The following is a 26,315-nucleotide window of genomic DNA, read 5'->3' as shown; positions in this document are numbered from 1 at the left end:
CCCTACAAATTATAATTCCTATTTGCAAAATGTAATCCATTTCACCTTGCCTTATGTGACCACATGTTGCAATTTGAAACTACAATTTCTGGCTCAGTTTAGAAACAACATATGCACTATTAGTTTTCCTATGCACGTTAAGTTTTTTTTTTAACAGATAAGCTAGAAATTGTAGTTCCAAATTGCAAAGTGAAGTCCAACTATCTCTCATGTTTCATTTTTTTAGACAACCAAACTAAAACAGGGAGCACACAAGGCTTGCAAGAAACTTCAGGACAGTACGTGCATAAAATGATAAAGTTGCGTCATCAAGGGAACACTCCTAGAATTCAGATATTGAGATCTGGGAAACATAGCTTAAATCAGTCTGAATTATTGCTAGCTTTGAACTAAAAAAACTTTTTCTAATAAATGCAAATTCACTGACAACTGACTAGGATAATGAGATATGGCTAATAGGTATATAACATTGAGACAAGCATGACACAAAGTTGATATAAAAAAAAAAAAAAAAAAAAAAAAAAAAAAAAAAAACCTGAACTGTGGATTCAGCAACCCGCTTTGGTTCGGGAGTTGACTAACATATTTAATGAATAATTTGGTGACGATACAATGATATGAAACACTTAATTTTTGCCAAGACCGCTTTTCATAATATTAAGGATAGACATTTTTTTTTTACTATTTTCAATTCCCCTCTCTCGTGACCCACAAAATCATGTTCTTGAAAAAACTTAATCAGAAACCATGTGCAATAACTATTATTCTTTTGAATTTTGAAGGCTCACTTCTTGTGATTTTTAACCTCATTTCAAATATTAGCTTTGAACCTTCATCGACTTTGATTCTACCTTTCAAGGTGATGTTACTGAATTTCGCAATTGCCTGGGCATAATACCATGTACCTATGATGCAACTGCAGAAAAAAGGACTTAAGGGTGAAAAAAATAAAAAATGAGATAACTTTATTTTCACAAAAAAAAGGGTTAATTCTGAATCATTCGCCACAAAAAGCAGAAGAAATTCCAAAAATTGAATTTTCTAGAGCGTTTCTAAGTTTGAGAGCGAAGAAATGTGATTTGGGAAAAAAACGCAGTTTTGAATTTGAAACAATTTGACTCTGAGAATTTGGCCTCTTCAACATTCAAATTGAATTCCTGCGTATGTAAAGACCTCAATACTATATAGTGAATTCTGGTATACTTGCTATCATGCAAGCAAGCGGTAACAGTCGCTCATCCGAGAAGAGATAGAGTCCTCGCGCTGCTGCCTGTTTTGATCCCGTTCACTTAAAACGCTTAGGACATGCTTAAAAATGCAAATTATGTCTAAATTTTAACTTAATGTTCTTAAAAATGCAGAAATATTAAAAACTGAAAAATCAGTGATTTTTACCGAAACTACAGTTTGTTGCAGTCCTGGATTTAGCGACTCATCTTAAGTCCCCATTTCCTCAGATGCATCACATATGATAAACGTACCAATGGTAAAACTAGTAAAACACATAATATGATGGTGGTGTTTCAAAGACCTCTTGTGTTTTATTTGTGCAAGAGAAAATTTTTACGATTTTTGATGAAATTTTCAGAGAGAACTCCGCAAACAGCAAGAAAAAACCACAAAAAATTTCATAAAACTACAATGATTGAGTTTCCTTCAAAGAAGTAAAATGGGACAGGAATCTCGTAAACCAATATATGCATTTCTAGTTCTGCTATCTACTTCTTCCTGAACATTTATATCAGATTCTTCTTGACTAATACACATTGGAAAGATGGTTCCAACCAGAACTTGGTGGTATGTATTTGGTAATAATAGATGGTAATAAACAAGAACAAATACAATTTGTTTAAATGTCGAGCTCCTTCATTCTACGTTAAATATTTGAAAAGTAACCCATCAAAAAATACAATGGATCAAGGGTAACTCATTAGTAAAAATGGTTGGTTCCACTTCCGTTTTATTGATGGTGCACGTGGGACAACTAATGCAAATTTTATGCATCACTCATTTGAGAGACATAGATTGAGCTAAAGTTCACAGATATATAGATAAGTTGACACATTTTAGAGAGGGACAGAAGATCACCAGCCTTCTGTTTAGCATTGAAAGTATAAACAAGAATTAAGAAGGCGGATCTTCTGTCACAGTATTTAAAAAGGGTAAATTTATTTGGAGTCAACTCTACTTTTATCTTGCACTGATACAATGAATGACATGACACACATTGTTTTCCAAAAGGCAATATCTTCGTGTATATTAGATGAAAAAACTCTGCAAACCTTCATAGATCTATAGCTATATGCTGATCTACAAACCTCAATCATCACCATTCCGTGACAGATGAACGTGTCATTTTTCAACTTCATCGGTGAGTTGCCTTATTTAGTTTGGTATTTGAGGTAACAGTACGGTTTAAAATTTTTCCCAGCTCGAATGGCTCAAACAGGACAAAAACTTCTCATTTCAATCAGAAAAATCGAGCTAACATCATATACAAATTCACAACATAAAATTTTCCTGAGTTTAATAAACACGAGCAAGCTTGTTTAAGTTGTTCATCACTAATTAACTAAGTCAACCTCATAAAGAATCATGAGACCTACTAGGTAACACAAATATGAACTACTTGAATCCAAATACTCAACCAGTCCCTACATTCTTTTACTTCACGGATTATTTTTCTTCCTGACACCATTATAAAGAAAGTCTCATGCCATCTTACATTCTGAGACATACATACAGCTAAAACCGTTGAGAAAATAGTCTGAAACTTTCTTTCCTTCTAATTTTGAAAAAATTAAGTTAAACAATTTGAAAGTAGAATCATGAGAGAAACTTTATGGGTACATTTTATGGGTCTCAGTGAGAGGAGTTCAGCATTTTACCTGAGGCCTGTTCATGTCCGCATCTGAGTTTTGAGAGGGTTTTGGGTTTCATCAGCAAATTTTGCTGGATAATTGACACAGATTGACCCTAAAAGATTTCATTTCATTGAAGCTTTGAAGAACAAAAAGGTTACTTAGCGTACATTCTCCCCAAGTATCACAGCACATTTTACTTCAAATCAAGAAAAAGAAAAATCAACCCTAAATTTAACATACAAAAATATACTATTTGTCAAAAGTATAAAATTGAAAAAAAAAAAAACAAAAACAGACTAATTAAAAAAAAGGACACTTATCAGGAAGAAAAATACAAAAATGTAAGACACTAGAAGCCAAAAAAGAAAAAAAAAATAACAAAGGTAACTAAATAACATTCAGCTCTTTGAACTTCGAAGAACATTTCACAAGGAGTTTTTGAAGTTCCTGGAGTTGTAAGAAACCTCTTTCTCTCACAGACCTGGAAACACACAACGAGAGAGTTACCTAAGTGATAGTGGATCCGCAATTGTTTTTCCCTCAGAACTACCATCCAAAGATACTCTGAAAATTAGACTATGCTGAGCAGAATTTTGACTTGTTAACAAACTGTAGCTTGCAAATACATATTTGTCCCAGTATTATCAAAAACATAATTTTTTCTATACCTCCACAGGCCCACCCCTAACTTCAACATGTGGCATACTCATGTTTATAACTTCCGCCTGGCAACGGGTGAGAATTTTGGTAGAAATAGACTTTGCTTAACTAACTGTCTTCTGATGAACCAACGATTTTAAAAATGAATTTTTGCTAGTCAATTCCAATTATTTTTTAAAAAATCTCAAGATCTCTATCCTTATCCGTTGCCTACGAGAATAGAGAGGCCGTAACTGCGTTTCTGTGACGTCATGCTTGTAGATGAAACTTGGTCAACCTAAATTGTGTTCTTATGGGTGAACGCATGATGCATGTTCTTTTTGTGCTAAAATCTTTTCAGGGGTTGATCTAATGCAAAAATTCATAAGAACCTTTTTGAAAGAAAATAAAATTTCACATCAGAAAACTGCCCAGTTCATACATTAAATCGTCCTATAGTTGAGGAAATAAAAACTAAACACGACAAAATACCGAAAATCATTACCCCACTAAGATTCAAACCCGCCGCTCAAGCAACTTTGGCCGATCAACTGCGGCTCTGACTGGTTAACACGGCGATTACTCTACTAGTTTGAGGTCACAAAACCATGTAGTTACGGCCTCTCCATTCCTGTAGGCAACGCCTTATCTTAGTTTTGGAAAGGGATGAAGCCAATTTCTTGCTCTTTTTGCACAGAACATCCTTCGAACGAAGAATAAAATCCTGAAATACTTCAATTTTTCATTTTTCAATTCCATATTTTTTTAAGAATATGAAATGAAGAGAATAATTGTACATAGGATGTCCCAAAACAACTGAGACCAACTCTGTAAATCAGAAACTGTGAAAGATATTGAATTGTGGTTTGTGAGAGGTTGTAGTCCATACTATTAGCTATCAAACCTCAAAATTTGAGCTTAGTCGGTTGAAAACTCGCCAAGTTTAGAAATTTTTTGAGGACGAGTTGCAGATAACCCTACAGGATTTTTGAGTACTTAATTTTTCATTTCGCGAAAAGTTCTTGAGCCGCACTGCAAAATTCAACGCAGTGGATCATGTGAGCACTGTTCTGAATGCAGGTTTTAACGTGTTAACATGTGTTTTCATCGCAATCAAGACATTTCGTCCGCGGCTACGGTGCCGATGCTGGCCTCTGATGTGGAAGTTGACGGACGGCTGCCATGTGGAATCAAAGCTGCCGACTATCGACCCTCGGAAAAGCATTTATGCCAGCGAAGAATGGTACTTTCGCCAAGTCGATTTAGTCTAAGAGGAACTGTCATCTCATTCAAAGTATCAGTGGCAGAAAAGCCACAGCAAGTGGCATAACGTTGTTCTTGTTTCAACTTGGCCGGCGAACTCATTGCGCTCCGCGAGTAGACACTGCGTTACATAAACTGCTGCTGGTTTCGGCTGCACTGAGCTTTTTTGCCAACGAAATGTCTTGATTGCGATGAAAAAACATTTTAACAGGTTAAAACCAGCATCTAGAACACAGCCCACATGATCCACAGCGTCGCAATCTGCAGCGCGACTCAGGAACAGTTTGCGAAATGAAAAATTACTGGAAAATCCTGTTGGGTTATTTGCAACTTTTCCCCGAAAAATTGCTACAACTCAGTGACTTTTCAACCAAATAAACTCAAATTTTGAGGTTTGATAGCTAATGGTATGAACTACAACCTCCTAAAAATCGCATTTCAATATCTATCATAGTCTCCAAATTACAGACTTGGTCTCAGTTGTTTTGGGACACCCTACGTATTGATCTCTTTATTTTTTTAAAATTTTATTGATCAATATTTAAGGTGTAATTCCTTTTGTATCCTCTTGTTCTTATAATTTTTTATTGTCCATCAGATCGAGATTTCCTACCTGACTGTTAGGTCATGCATTTTCCGATTAGAAAATACAGTATGATGGAAAGTCTACAACACCACAAGCACAGAAAAGAATTTTCATACTTTTTCTGCTATTGTGTAGTGTCCAGAATTTGCTAAGCATAAACTTAACTGGAGCTCACCAATCAAAACTGACATTCAAGAATTTCACTCATAATGGAGAATTTTGCCCCTTAACAAGCTGATTCGAGCTTGGAATCAAAGATGGCTCAAAAAAAAAAAAAATTATTTTTCAATTTTACTTTAAAAATGTATGCAATGGCTCGTAAAAATGAAGTATTAGCCAAAATAGCTTTTGAGTTGCTGCAATAAAGGAGCGCAGGTCAGCGATCGACCTTGGCACTACAGTCCATTAAAGGAACTGGATTGAATATCTTCAGACAGCTTGTTAAGTCACTTTTGGTTGCTGACTTACGCACCTAAATTGACGTATCTTAAAAATGCTGGAAAGATATTTTGTGCTAGGTAAACTGGAATTTGGAGAAGAGTGAACTTTATAAAAAAATTAGGTTTACTTACGCATACTGAGGATCTGTAAAGAACTGAAATGTATCAACTTTGGGAATTTCAATTGGCGGTGATACATTGAGGTAACCATTAAGAAACTTTGTCAAAATCTCATTTATTTCGTCAATGTAATCTGATTCCAGAGACAAGAGCTCTGCACTAGCTTTTGCTTCCTCCAGACTGAAAACAAACCAGATTGTCAGAGTGGAGAGGAAACTTTTTTATAATTATTTAGAATCATTTGAGCATCATACAAACATAGTCATAAGACCATCTGAGGGAAAACCAGTCTAAAACATGAAGACGGATTTTTTTTAGGAGAGCCATTTTCACCGAGTTAGATCTGGAGATTGGTTATTAAGTTTTCTACACTAAACATTCTTTGGGACACCAAAATAATTAGCTTAAGGAGTCAGAGAAGTAATTTCTTCCACTTTCATGGTAGTTGTGAGTGTGATGTTCTGTTTCTAATTGTCAGTTATGATCTTCAAACATAACAAATTTAAACATCGAGTGACTGTAAATTTAAAACAGTCAAAACACTGATCGTAATATTTTCAGGCGTTTTCATACGTAACCAGAAGTATCAATTTAAACTGATCATTTTTTTTTTACTGACAGGTACTTAAAAAATGAGAAAAATTGCAAAATTTCAAAAATAGACCAAAGGCTCATCTTGATATTGCGTTATAATAAGAATGCATGGACTAGTGGAATTACCTTCCGAAGGAGCAAATGAGATCCCTTATGAAAGCTTTTAGCTTAGTATGTTCATCTTTCAGTTTAGACAGTTTTTTATCAACTATCTCTACATCTGTTAGATCATTCGGAATATGAAATACACAACACATGGTGGCACTGAAATAAAAAAAAAAAAAATTAATTAGTTCATGCTGCTTTGTCTCATTATGAAGGACTCAAAGGTATTTGCTGTGAAATTATGCGACTTATGCCTTGTCTCAATTTAAAAAAGATTCATTTCTTTCCTTTCTTCCTATTGTACAGTACAGTAGCCAAAGTCTTGCAGTTCGCGATTTGCCTAAGTTTTGAATATAAATTTTAAGGCTGGACACTGTTAATTAAAGGATGAATTAGCATGTAGGAGATTATCTAAAAAGTAGATATCTTTTGTGTAAATACAAGAAAATATTACGAAGTGAGCACATTGCAGTCAGCGAATTACTTTGAAGTGTATAAAAAAATTGTAGAAAAAATAAATAGACTGTAAATACTGACTTATGCAACAACAACTTCCCTGCTATTGACATATTTTTTAAGTCACATGTTTTATTTTTGGAGTCACCTGTTGTATTTTCTAAAAATCAAACTTTTTACGACTGTTTGAAGTAAGGAGGTGAAATTTTTTACGACAAACTAATAAGCAGAATCACTTGAAAATTTTACCTAACAGTTTTTTTACTATCCAGATTAATCCTTGGAAGTGTTTTCTATCGAGATAAATCCCTGAAAGTTTTTTACTATCAAGATTAATCCTTGAAATTTTCATGAAACTATGTGCAAAATTTTTAATGGAAAAATTAAAACAATATCGAGACATACCCCAATATACTTCCTGAGCGTAAATGGCACTTGTGATATCCTGCACGGAAGGAGCCGACATTACGTTGCAGAGCTAAGTAAGAGAATGTGTCATGAAGATCAATCGGTAAATAAATTGATTAAAAGAAACTTACCACATATTCTTACAATAAATGTAAGATCTGTCTAGAGCACTGCTGACAGAAACAGGGACGCGAACCAATGATTGGGAATCAGGTGGTTGAACAGTCGTTTGTTGGTCCGCAATTGGATGGATGACATTATGAAAAACGACCTCTACTTCAGCACTTGAATGAGATGAATCCGGCTTTGAATTACAGTTCACCTTAGTGCCAAGGCCGATTTCAGACAACTGTTTCCTTAATTCCTAGGGAAACATCAAAATTTGATCAATCAGTCGATACTTCTGCCAATGACTTGTGAAACTGAACACTTGGCATTTTAACAAGTTATGGGCTTTACGGTAAATTGTTAATAAAATACTTAATCTTGTCAGTTTTGCACACATCTGCATCAATTGATTTAGTTCATCATTTTTTAACACTAAGATTTCTATTCCACTATTAAAATACAAAAAATAGAAAAATCCTATAGAAATGAAGTACAAAAATAAATCTATCATAATTGACCTACTGATTAGGTTTCCCTAGTTTGATTTTACTGCCATATAACAAGTTAAATATCGACGGTGCAAGTCGGCAATCACATAACTCGTTTGCGGTGTCTGAAAATCTCCGCAACTATGTTATTTTTTTAAAGGAGAACAAATGGACATTATTCCTTGAAGTTTTTGCAGAATTTTCCTCGCACATAGAAGAAAAATCACGGAAGTTTTAAAGAATTACCGTTGAGTAGTTTTCCGTTTAAAAAATAAAGTATGACAGGAAGTCTGCGACGTCGCAAACCGAGTTATGTGATTGCCGACTTTCACCGTCGATATATCTATCTGCTTTGACTCAATGAAAAATACGTTTTGGATAAAAACAAAACCGCTGTCAAATGCAACAAAATGTGAAAAAAAACAGCACTCATTAAGACCAGAAACTCTTTGTGTTTTTTCTCATAAACACAAAAATTCAATTAAGAGGTATAATTTAACGAAATGAAAATCATCTTCAGAAATCAGGCAGATGGCAGAGCACCAACAATGAGGATTAGTAGCACTCATGAAAAACAGATTACACTTCCAAGGATAAATAAGATTCTGTGCAGATGTACGATTTTAGAGCAAGCTCCTTTGACGATATGAAGAAAGAAAAAACAGAAACCCAAAATATCATATTTATAGTACACATCCAGTGACTTTATATGTTGATGAGTTTCAACACAAAGCACGAAGCAAGATTGCTTCTTTTAAATTGTCTCTCAAGTTCTTTCCATACATGCAAAAAATGTTTGCTCAGGCCCGAAAAATGAGGGAAGGCTCTTAAAGAGGGGGAGGGAGGGACAATTTTTTATGGTCATAAGTTGAAAATCAAAGGGAGCAAGAAGAAACAGGTTCTCTCTTCTGAAATTGGAAGGAAATTTTATGGAATGTCGATAAGAAAAATGTTGAAAGCCAGCGGGTGGGCGAGCAGGCGCATGAAAAAGTGGAAGTTGGGAAGATTCTACACCCCTGGTTCTTTGCTTTAGAATATAAATTGTGCATACACGGTTACATAATCTTTGGAGAGTTTTGAGCTCTGAGTTTTTTTTTTTTTTTTTGCAGTAAAGAAAGGGAAAGGGGAAGAAAATTTGAAAACTCTCTTCATTTGCATGGACTGTTGAGAATTAATCCTTTGTAAAAGCAATCGAAGCTTACTGAAATAAATCACTACATAACACTCAAAATATTGAGGTTTTCCATGAAGGGTGTAGAGCAAAATTCATTTCACTAAAACTTCGATAATTTTTTGGACTGGGGACCAGCAAAAAATTTCATACAGTTCCAATTTTGGGCCTCTAATAATGTTGAAATGTTTGGTTTTTTTCCAATTTTGTGTACACTTTCTATCCTCTCCTTGTAAATACGATAATAGCCCGTGCAAAATTGCCAGACAGTATGGGTTTTCATTTTTAAGAACTGAGCACAGCGTAGAAGATGAGGCTTTTGAATGATTCACGATGTCAACAAGAGGTTTATAAAAAGGTTTGTTTCTGTATTGAATCAATCTCATTTTATCTCTGACAGTAAAAGTAGCTCTATATTTTTTTGCGAATGCTCCTTCCAAAAGACTATGAGCACAGAACAGAACTTCAGAGTCAGAAAGAGGCAAAAATGCAGTCTAACTAATCAGCATTTAAGTGGTGAAATTGTGCAGCAGAGGTCACGAATACACAGAAGGGACAACACTGACGGAAAATGCAGTAGCTAAGACATGTGTGCCTTTTTCCCAACTTCTCTGCTCGGCATTCATGGAATCTAGTTTAATTTACATGGTAAAGATCATACTCAGATCAAAGAACTTCCTTCTTTTAATCGAATATTGACTAAATCAAAATTTGTTTAAAATAATTTAATTTACGTTGAAAAGAAAGTGATTTTTTCTGGATCAAGAAAAAATTATAAGTCGAAAAATGTATTATGTTCATTGAATCAAAGTTTTACTGTAATTTTAATTTTGAAGTCCAAGTTTTTACTTTTGTTTCTAATTCTTTTCATTTTATTCTATTCATTCATTTCTAGTTAAAGAGTTAACTGATCTGGTTGATGAAAATTTTGTTGCTTTCAGAAAAAAATTAGAATGAGCCACTTACTTCTATCTTCTTTAGCATGACTTGAGAATCATCTTTGAAAGCATTTTCAGCACCTAGGAAGCGTATAACTACGTCAATGGCTTTAATTGAAAGCATTAAAGTAGGAATGGTAACTTTCGATCCTAAAAAGCAGAATAGGAAATAAAACATGGTTAGCAATGTTGATTAAATGATTACATGAGGGTACTCCGATATAAAAGACTAATCTTCACATTTTTTAACACAAACGTTTTTCTTTACATCACACACTTTTGAAAGACAATTGAAACAAAGGGACTGGTGAAAAGGTGGAAACTCCTTGGTTTCCAGGTTTTGAAACGTTAAACTTTTTGGTTTTTATGCACCGGTGGTTCCAAAAAAATTTGACTGATGTGCAAGCAAACTATGAAAATGACCAAACTGCGGTTTGTTTGGACTTAAAAGGTAACATAATAAATTTCAAAAAATGTCTAGTAAAGCTTATTTGGTTAGAAATTTAGTAAGCTACAATAAGAATTGTTGAATGGAACCCTCCACTTTTGCAAACAGCAAAAATGAGTCTAGTTTGCTGGGGCACCTTTTCAGCAATGTCACTAATGACGATGAGGAAGTATATTAATGTCAACTGCAATCATCCAAAATCGACCAATGGCTAAATTTTTGGGTCTATGTGAAAATTCATGCAAAGTTAAGGAAGAGTAATAATACATTGTGTTACACCAATGTGCTTTGGGCATGTATTATCAACGTCTGATACATGGAGTGCACACTTCCTCATTCAAACTCCTTTAAATCGAAAAGTTTGATAATACAAAAGAAAATCTAATCCTTTGAAAAAATCTCTATTTCTTTTCTTTTCCAAATAAAAAAAAAAAATCGTGACTGTGTACTCTCTTAATTTAAAATTTCTGGACCCTGATCAGCAAATGGATCAGCTGTGTAATTTTTAGTTTCCGAAACATTAAATAATTCAAGGAAGGATTGCATCTTCTGTAATAAAAACTCACAGAAGGAGACATTCGCTGATACAAAAGTTGTGGTGGCTTTCTTTTGATGCAAATTAGTGAAATTAGCATAAAGCACCCATAGTAATAGGCATGCAACTTTGAGTTGTAGAGTATTTGGCCATCTCACTTCAAATTAAAATATCTTAAAAAAACTTTTGAATTCAAATTTTCTTTAAAACTGATCTCTGTGATTTAGAGTTTCTCAAATTTAAAAATTCTCCGTCCCTTTAGTTTTAAAACTAGAGAGCATGCACTGTAATAGAAAATACAAAGAGTGTGTGAAGACCCATGGTTTGTTTCCATGGTGGTACATTCGTTTCATTGTTCTGAAACACTTGCAAGTTTACGCAACCAATTGTTTCAGGGTGATATCTGTTGCTAATTTTTTGTCATCATTAGTGGCCCTGATTAGGTTTTGAACATTGTCTCCTTCTAGAAGAATTATTGTGTTATCCTTATGAAAATTGAGAGGTTGACTCTTTTCAAACCAGATCATGATTCGCTGCGAAAATTTTATAAAGCAGGTTAGAAAAGAGGATGGCATCTCATGAGCATTTCAAGCCCCTTCAAAAGCAGTAAAATGAGAGAACAACGCTGTTGCAAATACGCCCCAGTTGCAGTTCATATTTTTATCTATAGATGAGTATACCTAAATTCTCATTTTTTCATTCCACCGACATGGAGGGGCTTTAGAGCATAAGCAACCCTAATGTGAGGTAACTCCTTTCAATTGAAAGGCTTAATAGTTTTACATCCCTCAGATACTTTTATCGATTGAAATAATGATTAAATATTGGTAAATAAGGATCATACGTAAAGAGAACAGTCAAAGCCAAAGTGAATGTGTACTACAGACGCCTGCCTTTTCTTGCCTTACCGTGAGTTATGCATTTTTTTGTGACGCAAGATCGAGGATTTTATGCTAATTTCTTATATTGGATCACTCACGTGCCAGGTATTGGCGATTCTTGCATGTTAGCATCAATGCTCTTTCTCATTGTAAATACACTAACGAAAATCGATTTTAGGTTAGGATTTTCGATATATATCGATTCTATCGTAGATGTGTTCATATGGATGAAAGGCAGTGTTGCCAAATTGCAAGCATGCCGTATAATGGCGCTATCCTACGCTAATCTTCTTATATTGTTATTATAGATGTCCATACAACTGCGGCCCGACTTCTGGGGTTAAATTATGCCTGATTCTGAATAAAATTTTCTAATTCAAGGTTTTATTCCGGCTTTGCCTTTATATCTTCTAATTTCTGGCAAAAGAAGTGCATTCTTCAAAACAATATTTTCATTGGTTCCGCCAAAAAATACGCGACAAGCAGAAGACTCCTGAATTTTCTGGACATGTCTGGAGGGTTCAAATGGTCAATTTTGTGTAAGAACACACTCTGAAATTTTGGACATTCTTTGGTTTACTCGCAATTTTTTGCAATTTTCTGAGCAATGAGTATTTTCGTTGGGCGAGATGAGATTCAATACTATAATTACGCTGAAAAATACGCGACATGCAAACGACTCCTGAATTTTCTGGACATGTCTGAAGGGTTCAAATTGTCAATTTTAAGTAAAAGCACACTTTGAAATTTGGGAATTTCTTTGGTTCACTAGCAGTTTTCGGCAGTTTTCTGGGCTATGAATATTTTCGTTGGGCGAGATGAGATGCAACGCTAATTCTGCTGAAAAATACGCGACATATATTTCCCATATCGACGGTGAAACTACCAAACCACGTATCTCGGTTTGCGACGTCGCAGACTTCCTGTCATACTTTATTTTTTAAATGAAAAACTACTTAACATCCAGTCTTGAAAATTTCTGTGATTTTTCCTCTTTGTGCGGAGAAAATTCCGTGAACCATTTTTAGGAGAAAGTACCAAGAGTGCCAAGTTTAGAAAGGTGAGATGTTTGACTGCTGTTTTTGATAATATATACCTTGTAAGCTTGAGGGTTCCAGTAAGTATGACCCTCTTTTTTGATTTTTTGACATTTTTCTTGCGGGTCTTCTAGGGCCTATCCAAGAAGAAGCCGAAATAGGAGTCCAATAGTTTCATAAGGTGAAACTTTTTGCCAAACTTTGATCAAAATCTAGGTGGGACATTACAAGACCTCCCTGCAGTTGTGAAAATTCAGCCCTCTAAATTGCAGTTCCAGAATTTTTGACACTCTGGTATTAACAGCACACAGTTTAACCATGAGCCATTGCTGAAGTCACCAAGTAAGGTATGTGATTTGTCTACCTTCTTACCTTTTTCTTGAGAAACAAAAAACATTTGAACTTCTTTCACAGCTTTCGTAAAATGCGTTTTTGGAATTTGTTTACAACAAATCGAGAGACCGTGTTTTTCTAATACTGTTAGGCAGTCTGAAATGGCAGTCCACGGAGGCTTGATGCAGCAATGTTTTGCCCAATTCTTCTCACCAAAACATTCAGACATACCCTTCTTAATTACCTGCAAAAGAATGAGGAAAAAATACTGTGAAAGAGAAGGTTTGCAACAGAGAACATCTGGTAATTTCATACTTTACTTTTAATATTACACTGTGAAAGTCTAAATTTTTTATTTGTCTCAGGGAAACAGGCCTTGGTATTCAGATGTAAATGTTTACCAAAAGCTAGAGACCTCTGGACAAGGTCCGCATCTAAGCAATAAGACATTATGTTTTCTCATTAACATTTTCCACAGGACACAACTGTTGTAATGAAAATTGTTGAAAATAACTCCCGATCAAGACGTTAATGATTTTTGATGCATAAATTCAAACTTCCTGCTCATAAAAAATGCAAAAAAACCCATTATCTACCTGAGTTAAACTACACACTAAAAGTTACTGGAAAAGTCTCTCTGTACATAAAAGTGGCAACCACAATCTCGGCGCTTCGGCTCAGCTGTTGCATGTTGTTTACACTTTGAGCAACACAGGGCAGGGGAGGAACACTGCTCCATAAAGAAGCTTGCCAAAACTGCTGTAGTGCACGATTTGTGTCATCTAGATTCTTCTCATGTAGAAGATGAATGATCTACGATGAAAGTAATGAAGTACATCTTGTGAGCAGGAAATTTAAATTGTTTGTGGCTAATGTTAAATGAAAACGTTACAATCTTAGTCAGGAGTTAATTTCAGCTATTTTCTTTGTGCAAATCATGTTCTAGGGAAAATTCTGAAAAGGTGCCTTCAGCCTTCAGGTACCTTCAGGTGCCTATTGGTTCATTTTTCTCTCGTTTCTTTTCGGAATTTTTTTTTCCCCTTCATTTAGCCTCAAGAAAGTACACAAAATAAATATAGCAAATTATTTACAATTAGACTCTATCCTTAATTTCTAATTTATCACTATTACTTAAGTCATATAGTACTCAAATTAGGTACTTGTATCTCGAGACACGCTGGAATCACCCTCAGGTATGTCTTCGGCTGGAACTTCGTTACTGAATTGGCATTTGGGTTTGTGACTGACTGCTTTTCAAAATCCAGAGCATAAGTTTTCGGACAATTAGTTTATTTTTGTGCCACTAGTGAGCGTAAAGTTGTACTTCAATTTGATGATAGTAAGCTCTGCGTTTGAGAGATTGAAACTTCAAATCATTTTTTGAACTGCGGACTCCAGACAGTCATGACTACAATTTAGCCTCTTTTAGGCATTTTTTGTGCCAAAATGTTTGTAAAATGCTCTTATAAGCAGATGGATGGATAAAAAAGTTTTGTCATTTAAATTCAACTTACCACGCTAAAGTATTCCATTAAATCAGTTTTTAGAGCACAAGTTAAAATGTCAAGTTTAGTATCAGCCGGTGAAGTAGGTTCTAAGTTGGAACATGCTTGATTCGCCTTCTCTTCTATGAATCATCAAAAAATTCAATTACTTTTTCCTTGATATTAGTACAATACATAGACACTTAAAATGTTTCATAAAAAATGGAAATAAATTCGAAATGCTCCCTTATTCTTCATGTAATAACATAATCCTTCATATTTCATTACAGTTTTACAAGGCTTGCGCTAACAAAAGAAGGCTTAGAAGTGACCGCCATCGATTTTGATGCAGTTTGCGGTAAAAAATAGTTCATGTGTAGTTGATTGACGGGTGCTATTGAGGTTTTGCGAATAGACCTCAAAAACCTCCCCAAAAATCGTCTAAAAGTAGCCTCTAATCATCGTTTGCTCTTATAAAGATTCAATTTACTGCTGTTGCCATAATCGCTGCAGTGGCGCAATATACAGTACTCGCCTAACAGCCACAAGGTTGAGGATTTTAACCTCAACTGTCCCAATTTTATTTTCCCCATTTATTTGAGTTATATTTTTTAAATAAGATTAAAATAAAATAATCATTAAATAAACAATACATCTCCCCCGAAAACAAAAATATCTTTCAATGTATGACATTCTTGATGTGTAAAAACCATGAGAATGTCTTACCTGGAAGAGGATGTTCTGAAAAGGTTTTTTGTATTGGTCATTCATTCCTTTAATTTTACTTTAATTCTAATGAAAAAATACGACTGGACAAAAATGGGGAAATAAGTATTTGGGTATTACATTACATTGCGCTTACAATAGGAATTATTTCGACTGAAATTTTTTATTATTCATACCATTTAGTCTTTGTTCCATTTGTTCCCTGGTATAGGCACATATATTATTGATCTTCGCCTTTGAGACTAAATTCTTATCGTCCGTTAAAAGTTCCTGAAATAAATATTGTTTGATTTAATAGAGAAGAACAAAAGAGAGATTAAGTAATTTCTAAAACAAATTTTTGTTACTTTACCATTATAATATATTCTTTCCTCCAATTTCGGCACTTTGAGGATTAATGGTACTCATTACCCATGTATAATGATGGAGATTTGATACAGATAAAATAGCCTGGTTTGCTAACTTGACACAGCCATGGCTGTCAATTTGTTACTCAGATTCTTTGATCAAAACAAGTAACAAAGTGCCGACCACCTCTTACCAAACCTGAATACTTCCTTCTTCCGAAGTATGCTTCAGACAAGACAGTTAATACCTTTCATGAGTTTGCCTCTTTTAGTAGTAATTTTCATACTCCTTTAATATCAGCATGATTTCTAAAATGCAATTGCTAATAGCTTGTTGTAGATTGAACTGACTCAAATCCTCAATCTCATTTTGATTTTTGGCCGCATAAAAACGGAAATTCAGTGCATTTATTTGCAAGCACCTCCGGTACTAAGAAAATTATACAGTCAAAATATGCAACATTCCCATTTTCATAACTCTCCATTATCATGCTGAAAGAGAGGAAAGCTTCTGAGAAAGTTGTTTAGTTCAGTAACACACAAATTAACTCAGTTTCTGAGGGAAAATATAAAGTCTCACCACACTTTTTCCACTTTTGATCAGTTTGATAGCGCATTTTAAAATCATGTCATCTGGGGCTACGTAGTCTTCTCCTTGACATTCATCATGCTCCTGCATGGTTTGACCGCGCACTCTTGGATTTTTATTCGATAAATTTTCGAAGAGAAAATTCTTTGCAATGTTGGCTTTCGTTTTGATTTTGGTACTACCGCGATCTTTCAAAGAATCAATTTCTTGCACCACTTGCCAGGGAACCACTATGGTAGGAAGACCAAGGCCTGAAGGGGACCGCAGAAAAGGATTAGAGCACTTTAAAACCATAGGAACAGATATACCTAAATTATTTTGTTTCGAGCTAAAATTGGATCAACAATTGCACAAAAGACAATTTAGAATACAGAATTGCAAGATCTCCCTTCAAATTTTTGGAGGAAAATGAGTAGCAGGGTGATAACTAAAAACTGACTCAGAGGTAAAAGAAAAATGTTTAGAATAGTTTAGTGATCTTGAAAGATGATAAAATCACTAAGCCGACAGCTAAAGTAGAAAAATGTGTATCTTAGTTTGCAAGATTCTAAGTCTCCGCTCATGTTTTATTTTTTTTGAAGGCACATTAACTTGAAATTTCTAATAAATTTTCTTGCAATTTTTTTCACTTATTCTAAAAAAAAAAAAAAAAAAAAAAAAAAAAAAAAAAAAAAATTGCACGGAAATACTTTGATTCGTTTTAGTACATTTTTGGCATTTGGCTATCAATATGAATCAGTAAATAGTAAAAAATAACATTTATTAAAATTTCATGTCAAAAATTGTGAGCAAGAGGAGATCAACCACTCTTGTTAATAGAGGTATTCTTGGCATGGGTGGTCTGTTGTTAGTGAAATGGATACATTTACGCAAAAGAGGTATACATGTATGGTAAACCCAATGCAGATAGACTTTGTTTGTGTAAATATGCTCAGATAAGGAAAAAATTTGGGGATATTTTTCTCATCTACAAAGTTACGATTTCTTCATCATCTCTGTTCCCCCATTTGACTGAGTCCTGCGATTGCCTAAGCTGGGTTTTTCTTTCAATCAGTTTCATTTGATGCCACTATAAATGTCCACTAAATGTCGATGGACTGTTTGTTGCACCATTTCTAATTGTCACAAATATATTGTCACTGTGATCGCAACTTTGATGTTTAGAAGAATCCCTGGATTCACAAACTTCGGGCAATCTAAATGTTCTCACCAGTAGAATATCTAAGTCGGTTTAAATTTCAAAGTGTGCTTGGTTTCTTGGTCAAAATTTAACCCTTTGCTTATAATGAGGGCACTGTAAGCATAATGCAAAGGTTACTAATCAGAATCATTCTTTGTGGATAGATTTAATCTTGTACCTTTGAAATAAGTGTCCCTTATGCGTACAACAAAAGAAATTTTGGATAAAAAGATATTTGTATCGATGACAATACAAAATTCAGCCTTGGGAGGAAAAGTAATTGAACTTTGTTCCGGTAGCCAATTTGCTGTTGTTTTTTGCTGGCACATACTCATGAAGTACCTAGTTTGTTCAACCTATTAAAGAAAAACAAAGATTGTTAGAATCCATGAGTTATGGGAAAAGAAGAGCTTTGAAATAAATATTTAAAATTTAATTCTAGAGGAACCACATGAATGTCAACCCAAGAAATGAGATTTATAAGTAATTAAGTCACATGCAAGCTCTTGGTGAGAATTCAAGATAATAAAGGCCCCTTCCCTAATAAGTGCTTCTCAAGGGACGGTAATTGTAGTAATTATACTAAGTACTGACTTGACTGATGATTAATGCTGCATCATTGAGATGTCGTTCGCAACCCTGCCTACAAAAACATCAAACTTTTCTCAAAACTAAAGATGCAGAAACTATCTGAGCAAACGACCCGCAGATCTTGGAAATACTGAAGGGCCATGAAAAGTTGATTTGAAAGTTGGGAAGGTCCATCAGTTTATATCAATTTAGAAAAAAAAATCATCGCTTCAAACAAAATTTGAGGATTGAGGAGTTTCAAAAAAAAAGGAAGATAAGAAAATTCTGTGCTCTCACTCAGACCTGTAAAAATTAAAGGCAAGAAAAGAGGCGGTTATTTGATTTAAGTTTTTACCTGCGTCATAATTTCGGGCAAAGGTATATCTTCCCAGTCCATTGGTTCTTCTTCATTTTTTGTATGACTGATTTGCAAATTTGGTTCAACTTTGTGGGACAGTGCAGTCTCTGAGGACTGACTCTGCTGGACGTTGATTGCAGTCCTCTCAATTTTCCGGGCGTTTTCTAATCGTTGTTGCACAGAAGAACCTTGGGACTTGGAAATGGTGCTTTTCTTTGGTGGCTCTGGATTATCTTTCGCACAGTCATACAAGTCTAAGTCCATCATCTGTTGATCCTCAGCACATATGTAGTCTTCTTCCTCCAGATCAATAGTTTCCTCCAATTCCTCCCTAAACTGAACCCGCTTGCTAGCAAGCAGGTTTTGTTTGTCCGCTGTTTTTTGTTTTAATATATTTTTGGGCTCTCCCGAAGAGACTTCATCAGTTTCTTGTTCTAATGCGTGTTCAGGATTTTTAAATGACTGTGCTTCACACAGGAATTCTGGAAATTCTCCTTCAACAGAGGTTCTCCTTCTGATGAAAGTGCAAGGTGACTCCATAGCAAGAACTTTGTCGCTTTGAGGAGGGGTTTTCTTTTGAGTATCTGTAGAGAAACATGTAAGCCTACTGGAGGAATCAGAGCATTCAGAAGTAGATTTCTGATTAGAGCTTGACAAAGGAGCTTTAAACTTTTCTAATGCAGCGTTTAGTTGGTTTGATTTTTCTGACATAGACTCTCCACAGACTTTCATAGATGTTGATTTCCTTTTAAGAGAAATTCTTGTCTCGGTTTTTTTCATTTCAGACTTATCTTCAGATAAATCCAGCTTCCGTTTCTGGCTGTGTCTGTATTTGTTCTTATTCTGGTCTGATGATGGGGCTTTGTCTGTAAAGTTCTTTGGCCATTTAACTGAAAAAAAAAAGTGAGCGCAATTTTTTTTATCAATGCAAGGGAAAAGAGAACCAGCGATCATACAAATTTAAAGAAGTCGCCTTATTTTACATTTTCAGAGTACAATGGCTGACCTCCCAAAAAAAGGGTTTTTTCCATGGATTTTTCAGCAAGTTGGGGAGACAGTTCTTTTGTGGTCCGCGCATTTACCGCGGCATGAATGTATTTTCCAAAGATGTTTCACACACTGTGTATTCTATCATTGAGTCACAGGTGCATCTTTAATTTCAGTTTAAAATATTCATTTTTTCTCGATTTCCCCCTCCCATCCATAAAAACTGTAAATGGTCGCCATTACAGAACGTGAGGGCCAATTTCGCTAAAATTTAATAGAAAACCAGTCTTAGTGGACCACGAACTACTATTTCAATTTCAACTCCAAATATTTGTTTTTACTCAAGTTATAGGGTGTTGAGATGCTCCATAAAAAGGAGTACCGATAAGACTTACCTACATCAGGTCGTTCTTGGGAAAATTTGGAAAGCATTTTATGAGGGGATAGTATTTTAGCAGAGTTTGCGGTGATCCTGTCAAAAACATCAAGAAATTTGGAATTTTGGCAGAAGCTTTCGTCCCTTGTAGGATTATTTTGGTGCATTATGGGTTCCATTGATACAGGTGGTCTGACTGAAAAAAGAAAGCAGAAAACTCAAGGTAATAGTTTTTCTTCTGTTCCCTACCCAGCACAACATTTCTTGAAATCTTTAATATTCCTTTGCCCTTGCAACCCTGAGAATATATGTATAGGAAAAAGTAAAAAATGAAATGATGATTAGGGAAAACAAAGAAGAATTCATTCTCAGTAAGGAGCTTTGTGTCTTGAGGATAGAACGGCACAAGAGACAAGTTAGACTTAGATAAAGCTGAATTCTTTGCATAGAATTAAGCAGGTATATTTAAACAAAATTATCAGCCGAATGTTTTAGAGGAATTTATTAGAGGAGCTATTCGGTAAGGAAGTTAGTTTCCTTATTTTCCATTCAAAGAAGTTACACAATGAGTTGCCAAAGGAGAGAATAAGAGAGCACTTGGATTCTTTAAATGACAGACATAATTCTCAAGGAAATGCGCAAGAGAGCAATTATATAAAATACATTAATTAACTGGAATTTTTTAATGCAATCCTCGATTTGGAGTATGTCTAAAAACAATTATGAAAAGCGGTTAAAATATTGTTCCATTAAAATGACAACATTACCATCCTTTTCCAGTTCAATTTTGAGCTAGGGTTTTGGTAAGTAGTGAGACTTTTAGAAAAAGTAAAAAAGAGCATGATGTCCCCTCATCAATTTGGTTTCAAACGTGAACAACTCAATTTAAAAAAACCGCATGGAAAGCACAAACAAAAAAAAATGAGTAAAAGTTGTATTTGTAGTCGTTCCTCAATCAGATCCTTTCTGTAGAGAGGACCCACATGGTGGCAGGGTCTAAACGGCCAGATACGCCTGCTTGCTACACGCGTGTCTTGACCCGAAATGTAGGATTCATTCCTACCTACTTTGAGAATGTTACAGGCGGCAAGTTGCAACCTGATTGGCTACAAAGATTGCCAAACAAACCTCCAATGAATTCATTGGTATAACTCTGAAAATTGGTACTTACAAGGGATCACAATGATTAGCTATCTTAAAGAATACAAAATATGAAAGAAAATGTTTAGAGAGTTTTTGAAATTTTAAGGAAGCTTCGCACCTACCTTAAAATTTGTCAAAATCATAGATTTTTTTAATTAAATTTTTATCGTTTGGAAGTGGCAAATCATTGTGGTAACGGAACAAGTCCAACATAAAACTTGAAAACGCAGTAGATCCCCTACTCAGAGAAGAGAGCAGAATGTATAATAAACTTCCCAAGCACATCAGGGAAGGAGATGGGAACAAATTATTGAAACTAAAAGTGTATTTAATTAATAATGAATTCTACTCTGTAGACGATTTCTTCGATCACATGTAACAAATTAATGCATAGTGATTTAGATGTAATATTGTTAACATAAGATTTAAGTATCAAATTTATGTTAATGTGACGTGTACGATAACTGCCTGTGTCTATGTACAAAAAGTTGCAAAATAAAATAAAATAAATAAAATGGTACCTTGGGAATCCATTTCCAGAGATACACTACTGAATTTTTTTCAAGATTTGTAAAACTTGTCTTTTCATTGATGCTATGTTCAGGCATTCTTAAGCCTGCCTTCAAAACAAGAAACTTTTCATTGAGGGCCCTCCTGAGATAAAGAATTGATTAAGGAACCACTATGAATGTGGCCCTGAGACCTTCATTCAGAAAGATGCGATTCAATAAATTTTCATTGTGTCTACCATGCCTTGTGTGAAAAGTTGATGAGAATCCATTCATTATCGTGTGGTTGGTTTCTAAACTTGTCTGGACGTTCATACCGAAAGTGATGCCTTTTTTGTAATTTGGAAAGTATGTGATAATCATGGCTTGAAGAAGAAAAATATAAGATTTGAAAAAGAAAAGGAAGGAGTAAAAAATTGATGAGATACCTGGGTTGCCTCTGCTTAAAACTTCCTTCTGCGCTTTGAGCAAACGATTTTGCACAGAATTCTCTCGAAAAGTAGAAGCACGATTGGAAGCCTGGGCAAGAGGATCCAAGCGGGAAGGTCTCTTTGATGGGTATTTCTTTTGACTTTGAGCTTGTGGGCGACAATTTCTTTGATTGCTGGAATTATGCCTCGGTGGAGGAAGTTGATCCATATCTCTTGAGTTAAGGTGGGGTTGAAAATGTGGATCACTATTTCTCCGATGATGAGGCTTACTACTTCTTTGATTGTTGAAATTATGCTTTCGGGGAGGATGTTGGTCCACATTTCTTGACACGTGGGTGGGAGCAAAATAAAGATCACTATTCCTTTGATTGCTGAAATTATGCCTCGTTGGAGGAAATTGATCCATATTTCTAGATTTAGGGTGGGGTAGAAAAAGTGGATCACTATTTCTATGATTGTTGAAATCGTGCTTTGGGAGAGGTGGAAGAGCCGTGTTCCTTGAGTCAGAGTAGGGTTGAAAGTATTCATCATTCTTTCTTTTATTGTTGAAATTATGCCTTGATGGAGGTGCTTGAGCCTTGTCTTTGCCCATAATAAACTCATCGAAGATGGATCTACCACTGCTTGGACCTGAAAATTGAAATTGAACAAAAAATTGTTGTAAAGCTGACTTTGCAAAATACAAATTACATACATGTATCATGATAAAAATCCCTCAAGAAGTGATTGTGAGAAAAAAGAATACGACAGTGAACTTACAGCAGTTGCTTCTTATGTTCAGATTTCTCACGCTTGGCATCTCTGAGTGACACTTAGTTGCATACTCGAAGGATTGGTAGGTAAATACATTTATTATGTACGTGTATTTGTACGTATTTCTGCCTTTTGGAAGGTAGAAATGGAGATAAAAAAGCGTTTCTTTGTTTATCCTTTCTCACACTATTTCAAGGGTGCAGAAAGTTCATCAGTGTATGCTTTCACCAGCGAAAAGCAAATTTTCCTTACACACTATTACACAGCGTAGTCGAATTCATTTTGACAAAAAATCAGTGCAATCAAAGTAAATTTGACAAAGAAATCAGCACGATTGAAGTAAATCTGACAAGAAATCGACTCTGTTGAAGTAATTTTAACAAAAAATCAGCGCGGCTACTGCCACAATGTAAACTGTTCACCCGCAAAATACAGATCACCAGTTCATGAACATTCTGCACGCCTATAGTTATTTCCCCCTCTCTTTCATGGTTCCTACGATTTTGGTGACCCCAACAAGATAAGAAAATGGTAGGAACCTCAAATGAGGAAGGAAAATAAATATTAGAAGGGATGGAAAAAGAGACCTGTATTCGATGGCATAGACAGCCACATAAGACAGGCAGCTTGACCTGGTAAATACGCATGTGAAATCTTGCAGGGTGCCAATATTGAGTGCATTGAGTTAATTCATTGTCAAACAAGCAACGCAACTGAATTTTTAAATTACATGTATAAAAAAAAGAGAACATTATTAAATACCTGGATTCTGAGAACAGTGTGAGAAACGATTGGAAGGTCTGAGAACAGCATCACTTCTGGAATGTGATAGGTACTGCTCATCACTGTCCCATACATTTCTCTCTTGTGGTTGAGCGGAACAGTTGAAAGATCTGGATGGTGCAACAGCATTGGGAGGGCATAGCCAAGTATTGTTCAAATTAAGCTCTTCGGATGGAAGAAAAGAACTTTCACTTTCGTACGGTGTGTGTCTGTTATAGGGTTCATGTGACCAACTATTATTTATAAGATTCTGTTCATTAAATCCACCTTGAATTCTATCTGAGGCTTCATTCCTCTTATGAGGTGCAAGCGGTTTTTCAGTGATATTTCTAACTGAGAACCTTGCTTTCTGTAGGCGATCATTTACAGATGATTTGTTACATGAGAAATTAGCGTTAGAATCCATCCTTTTCCAAATTTCGTTCTTCTTTGACCCACTTGAATTGCTCGAGTGATCTGATTGTGGCGATGGATTGCAATTTTGTAGTTTTCCTATGCTGCTTACATCATGAGAGTCTATGATAGGACTTGAACTTCGAGAGTGACTGCTAAAAAAACGATTGAGAGAGTTGGAGCAGGATTTTTGATTATTCTGTTGAGACAAAGAACCTAAAGTGGCACCAGATAAGTTTTCGGTCACAGGTGTAGAACTGCAGATATGTGACTGGTAGCCTGAGTATGAATCTACTTGTAAGGCTGATTGATTGCTGTTAGAGTCAATACAATTTTTTGCAGATTGCTCATTGAAAGGCATTGAATCTGGTGACTTACTTGAGCTACAGTTGCTTTTAACTTTATCCCAGGACGAGAGAGATTTTTGGGAGTCACTGTCGGAGTTAAAGCTATCCCTTGATAAGCTGACAAGATGATCTGATAATGATCGAAGTTCGCTGCTATTTGGAAGCTTGCTCCTTCCAAATTCTCTTGCTTGATCTGCTGAGTCTACTGGACTTGAAGGTCTGACAATAGCTTCATCAAGAATTGATTTCCCCTTAAGTGGAGTGGGTGCGTTGGACAATGTCTCAAGAGCTTTTTGCAGCTGTGGTTCCTAAAAGAGCAAGGAAAAAAGTTATTGGTGAGTCATGAGAGGGAGATTTGTCAAATGGTTGAAAGAAAATATAAACATTTTTAAATTCTTCATGATTCTCGGGAACAGAAGAAAAAATCATAAAAAAGAAAATTTTTACCACTTGCATAGATTTAGGAGGACGTAAGAGGTAGAACTCGTAACTTTATGCCATGCAGATTTGACAAAAGCTTCCTACACTTCTGCAAGCAGGGACATCTATTTTCTCAATTTGATTCAGGCAAATCATTTTTATTAACAGAAAAATCCATTTTTTCAGTTCCATCAATAGTGCTTTAGCTAATTTGTTGCTATCAAAAAAAAATTTTAAAAGCAAATTCTCTGCTTAAGCGAATCAAAGCTATCAGCTAGGAGAATCATTTGGATCAGATACCTTTTACTTTTACTATACTTGATACTTATTATACTTGACCGCTACCTGCATTCCGATTATCAAAACTATGTCGGGATGATAAGACAAGACAGAGCCCTACATTAAGCATCCAATATATTGCATTTTGACATTATATCAGGCTCCTATAACCTTTCAATAATCAGCCTGCTCCCGACATTGATGAATAAAAAACCTCACCACCTAGACTTCGTAGCGCCTGGAGCCTCATTGTTGAAATGTAAATCGACTTTGTCAGTAAGATAAGACAAGACATAGCCCTGTCTGCACTGTGCGATACATCCATTTCTCACTCTTGTCGTATGTACCCATATAAATTTCAACAATAAGGCTCCTCTTCACCATTCATAAGTACCTAGTCTTGTTATAGTTTCAGTTAATGAATAGCAGACTTCAAAATGTAAGTACAACATCAAATGAAGGGAAATACAATGCATCCAAATGATAGATGGAGGCTATTGGCTGAATTGAGACAGAACTTTATCGTTCTTTGTTGAGAGTCCTAACTCCAGTGCACACCAACCAGAGGCATTAGGATAGACTTAAATGCAGTTGCGTACTAAAATAGGCCTGTTTTTCTAGTATGATTTCGCTAAATACCAGGGTATAAGATATTTATATGAATTTAAAATCAGTATGCATGTGCTTCAAAAGCAAAGCGCAGATACTTACATCAGGGATTAAGCCAGCATTTTCATCTGAGTTACTTAAGTCAAAGACTTCGGTGATACGGTCCTGCCAAATTGATTGGCGAGTTTCACTGTGATAAAAGTACACTCTACCGGGATGACTCCTAGACGGATAAGCTATCCATCCCGGAGGTAAAGGCAACTTCTTGGATTTAGTTGGCTGCGACATCAAAGAACATTACTTCTATGACATTAAAACTCTGAATAGAACATGAAAATGTAATACCTGTGATAGCAAGCGTAAATGTTCGTAGTTTAGCTCGGTGAAAGCAAAAGTGACAGAAATTTTAGTCTAACTAAGAGGAAGTCAATTTGCTGAAGGTACATACTCTAGCTGAACTGTAACGTAACCTCGTTGCTCTTTGCATGTCTATGCACTTTTGGGGGGGGGGGGGGGGGGGGGCAGTGAGGCAAAACAAATTACGAAAATACGAAAGCATGAGCCTGTTGCGCAGGTTCACGATCACGATTCAACATGCCGTGAACGCTATCTAGCGG

The 26,315-nt window shown here is 35.4% G+C and overlaps 1 protein-coding gene across 2 annotated transcripts; it reads right to left on the bottom strand.

The window, feature by feature from the left end:
* Positions 1-348: 348 nt before the first annotated feature.
* LOC109038024 (uncharacterized) lies at positions 349-26,200 on the bottom strand. Of its 2 annotated transcripts, none has more exons than XM_019052940.2 (15): positions 25,801-26,200; positions 23,630-24,698; positions 22,112-22,744; positions 20,051-20,227; positions 18,666-19,558; positions 17,919-18,096; positions 16,552-16,811; positions 15,801-15,894; positions 14,929-15,041; positions 13,454-13,658; positions 10,209-10,330; positions 7,607-7,839; positions 6,633-6,770; positions 5,925-6,092; positions 349-3,345 (listed from the first exon to the last, which is right to left on the bottom strand). In XM_019052940.2, the coding sequence occupies exons 1-15, from the start codon at positions 25,984-25,986 to the stop codon at positions 3,252-3,254; spliced, it is 4,563 nt and encodes a 1,520-aa protein (XP_018908485.2). In that variant the 5' UTR covers positions 25,987-26,200; the 3' UTR covers positions 349-3,251. The 2 variants fall into 2 exon arrangements, with proteins under 2 accessions (XP_018908485.2, XP_072155097.1); XM_072298996.1 differs by having other exon boundaries at positions 26,044-26,200.
* Between the last annotated feature and the right edge of the window lie 115 nt (positions 26,201-26,315).

The sequence above is a fragment of the Bemisia tabaci genome, chromosome 3, assembly GCF_918797505.1.
Source record: "Bemisia tabaci chromosome 3, PGI_BMITA_v3".
Classification (NCBI taxonomy): Eukaryota; Metazoa; Arthropoda; class Insecta; order Hemiptera; family Aleyrodidae; genus Bemisia; species Bemisia tabaci.
The sequence above is the reverse complement of the archived record's forward strand: the minus strand, read 5'-3'. Positions and strand labels throughout refer to the sequence as shown.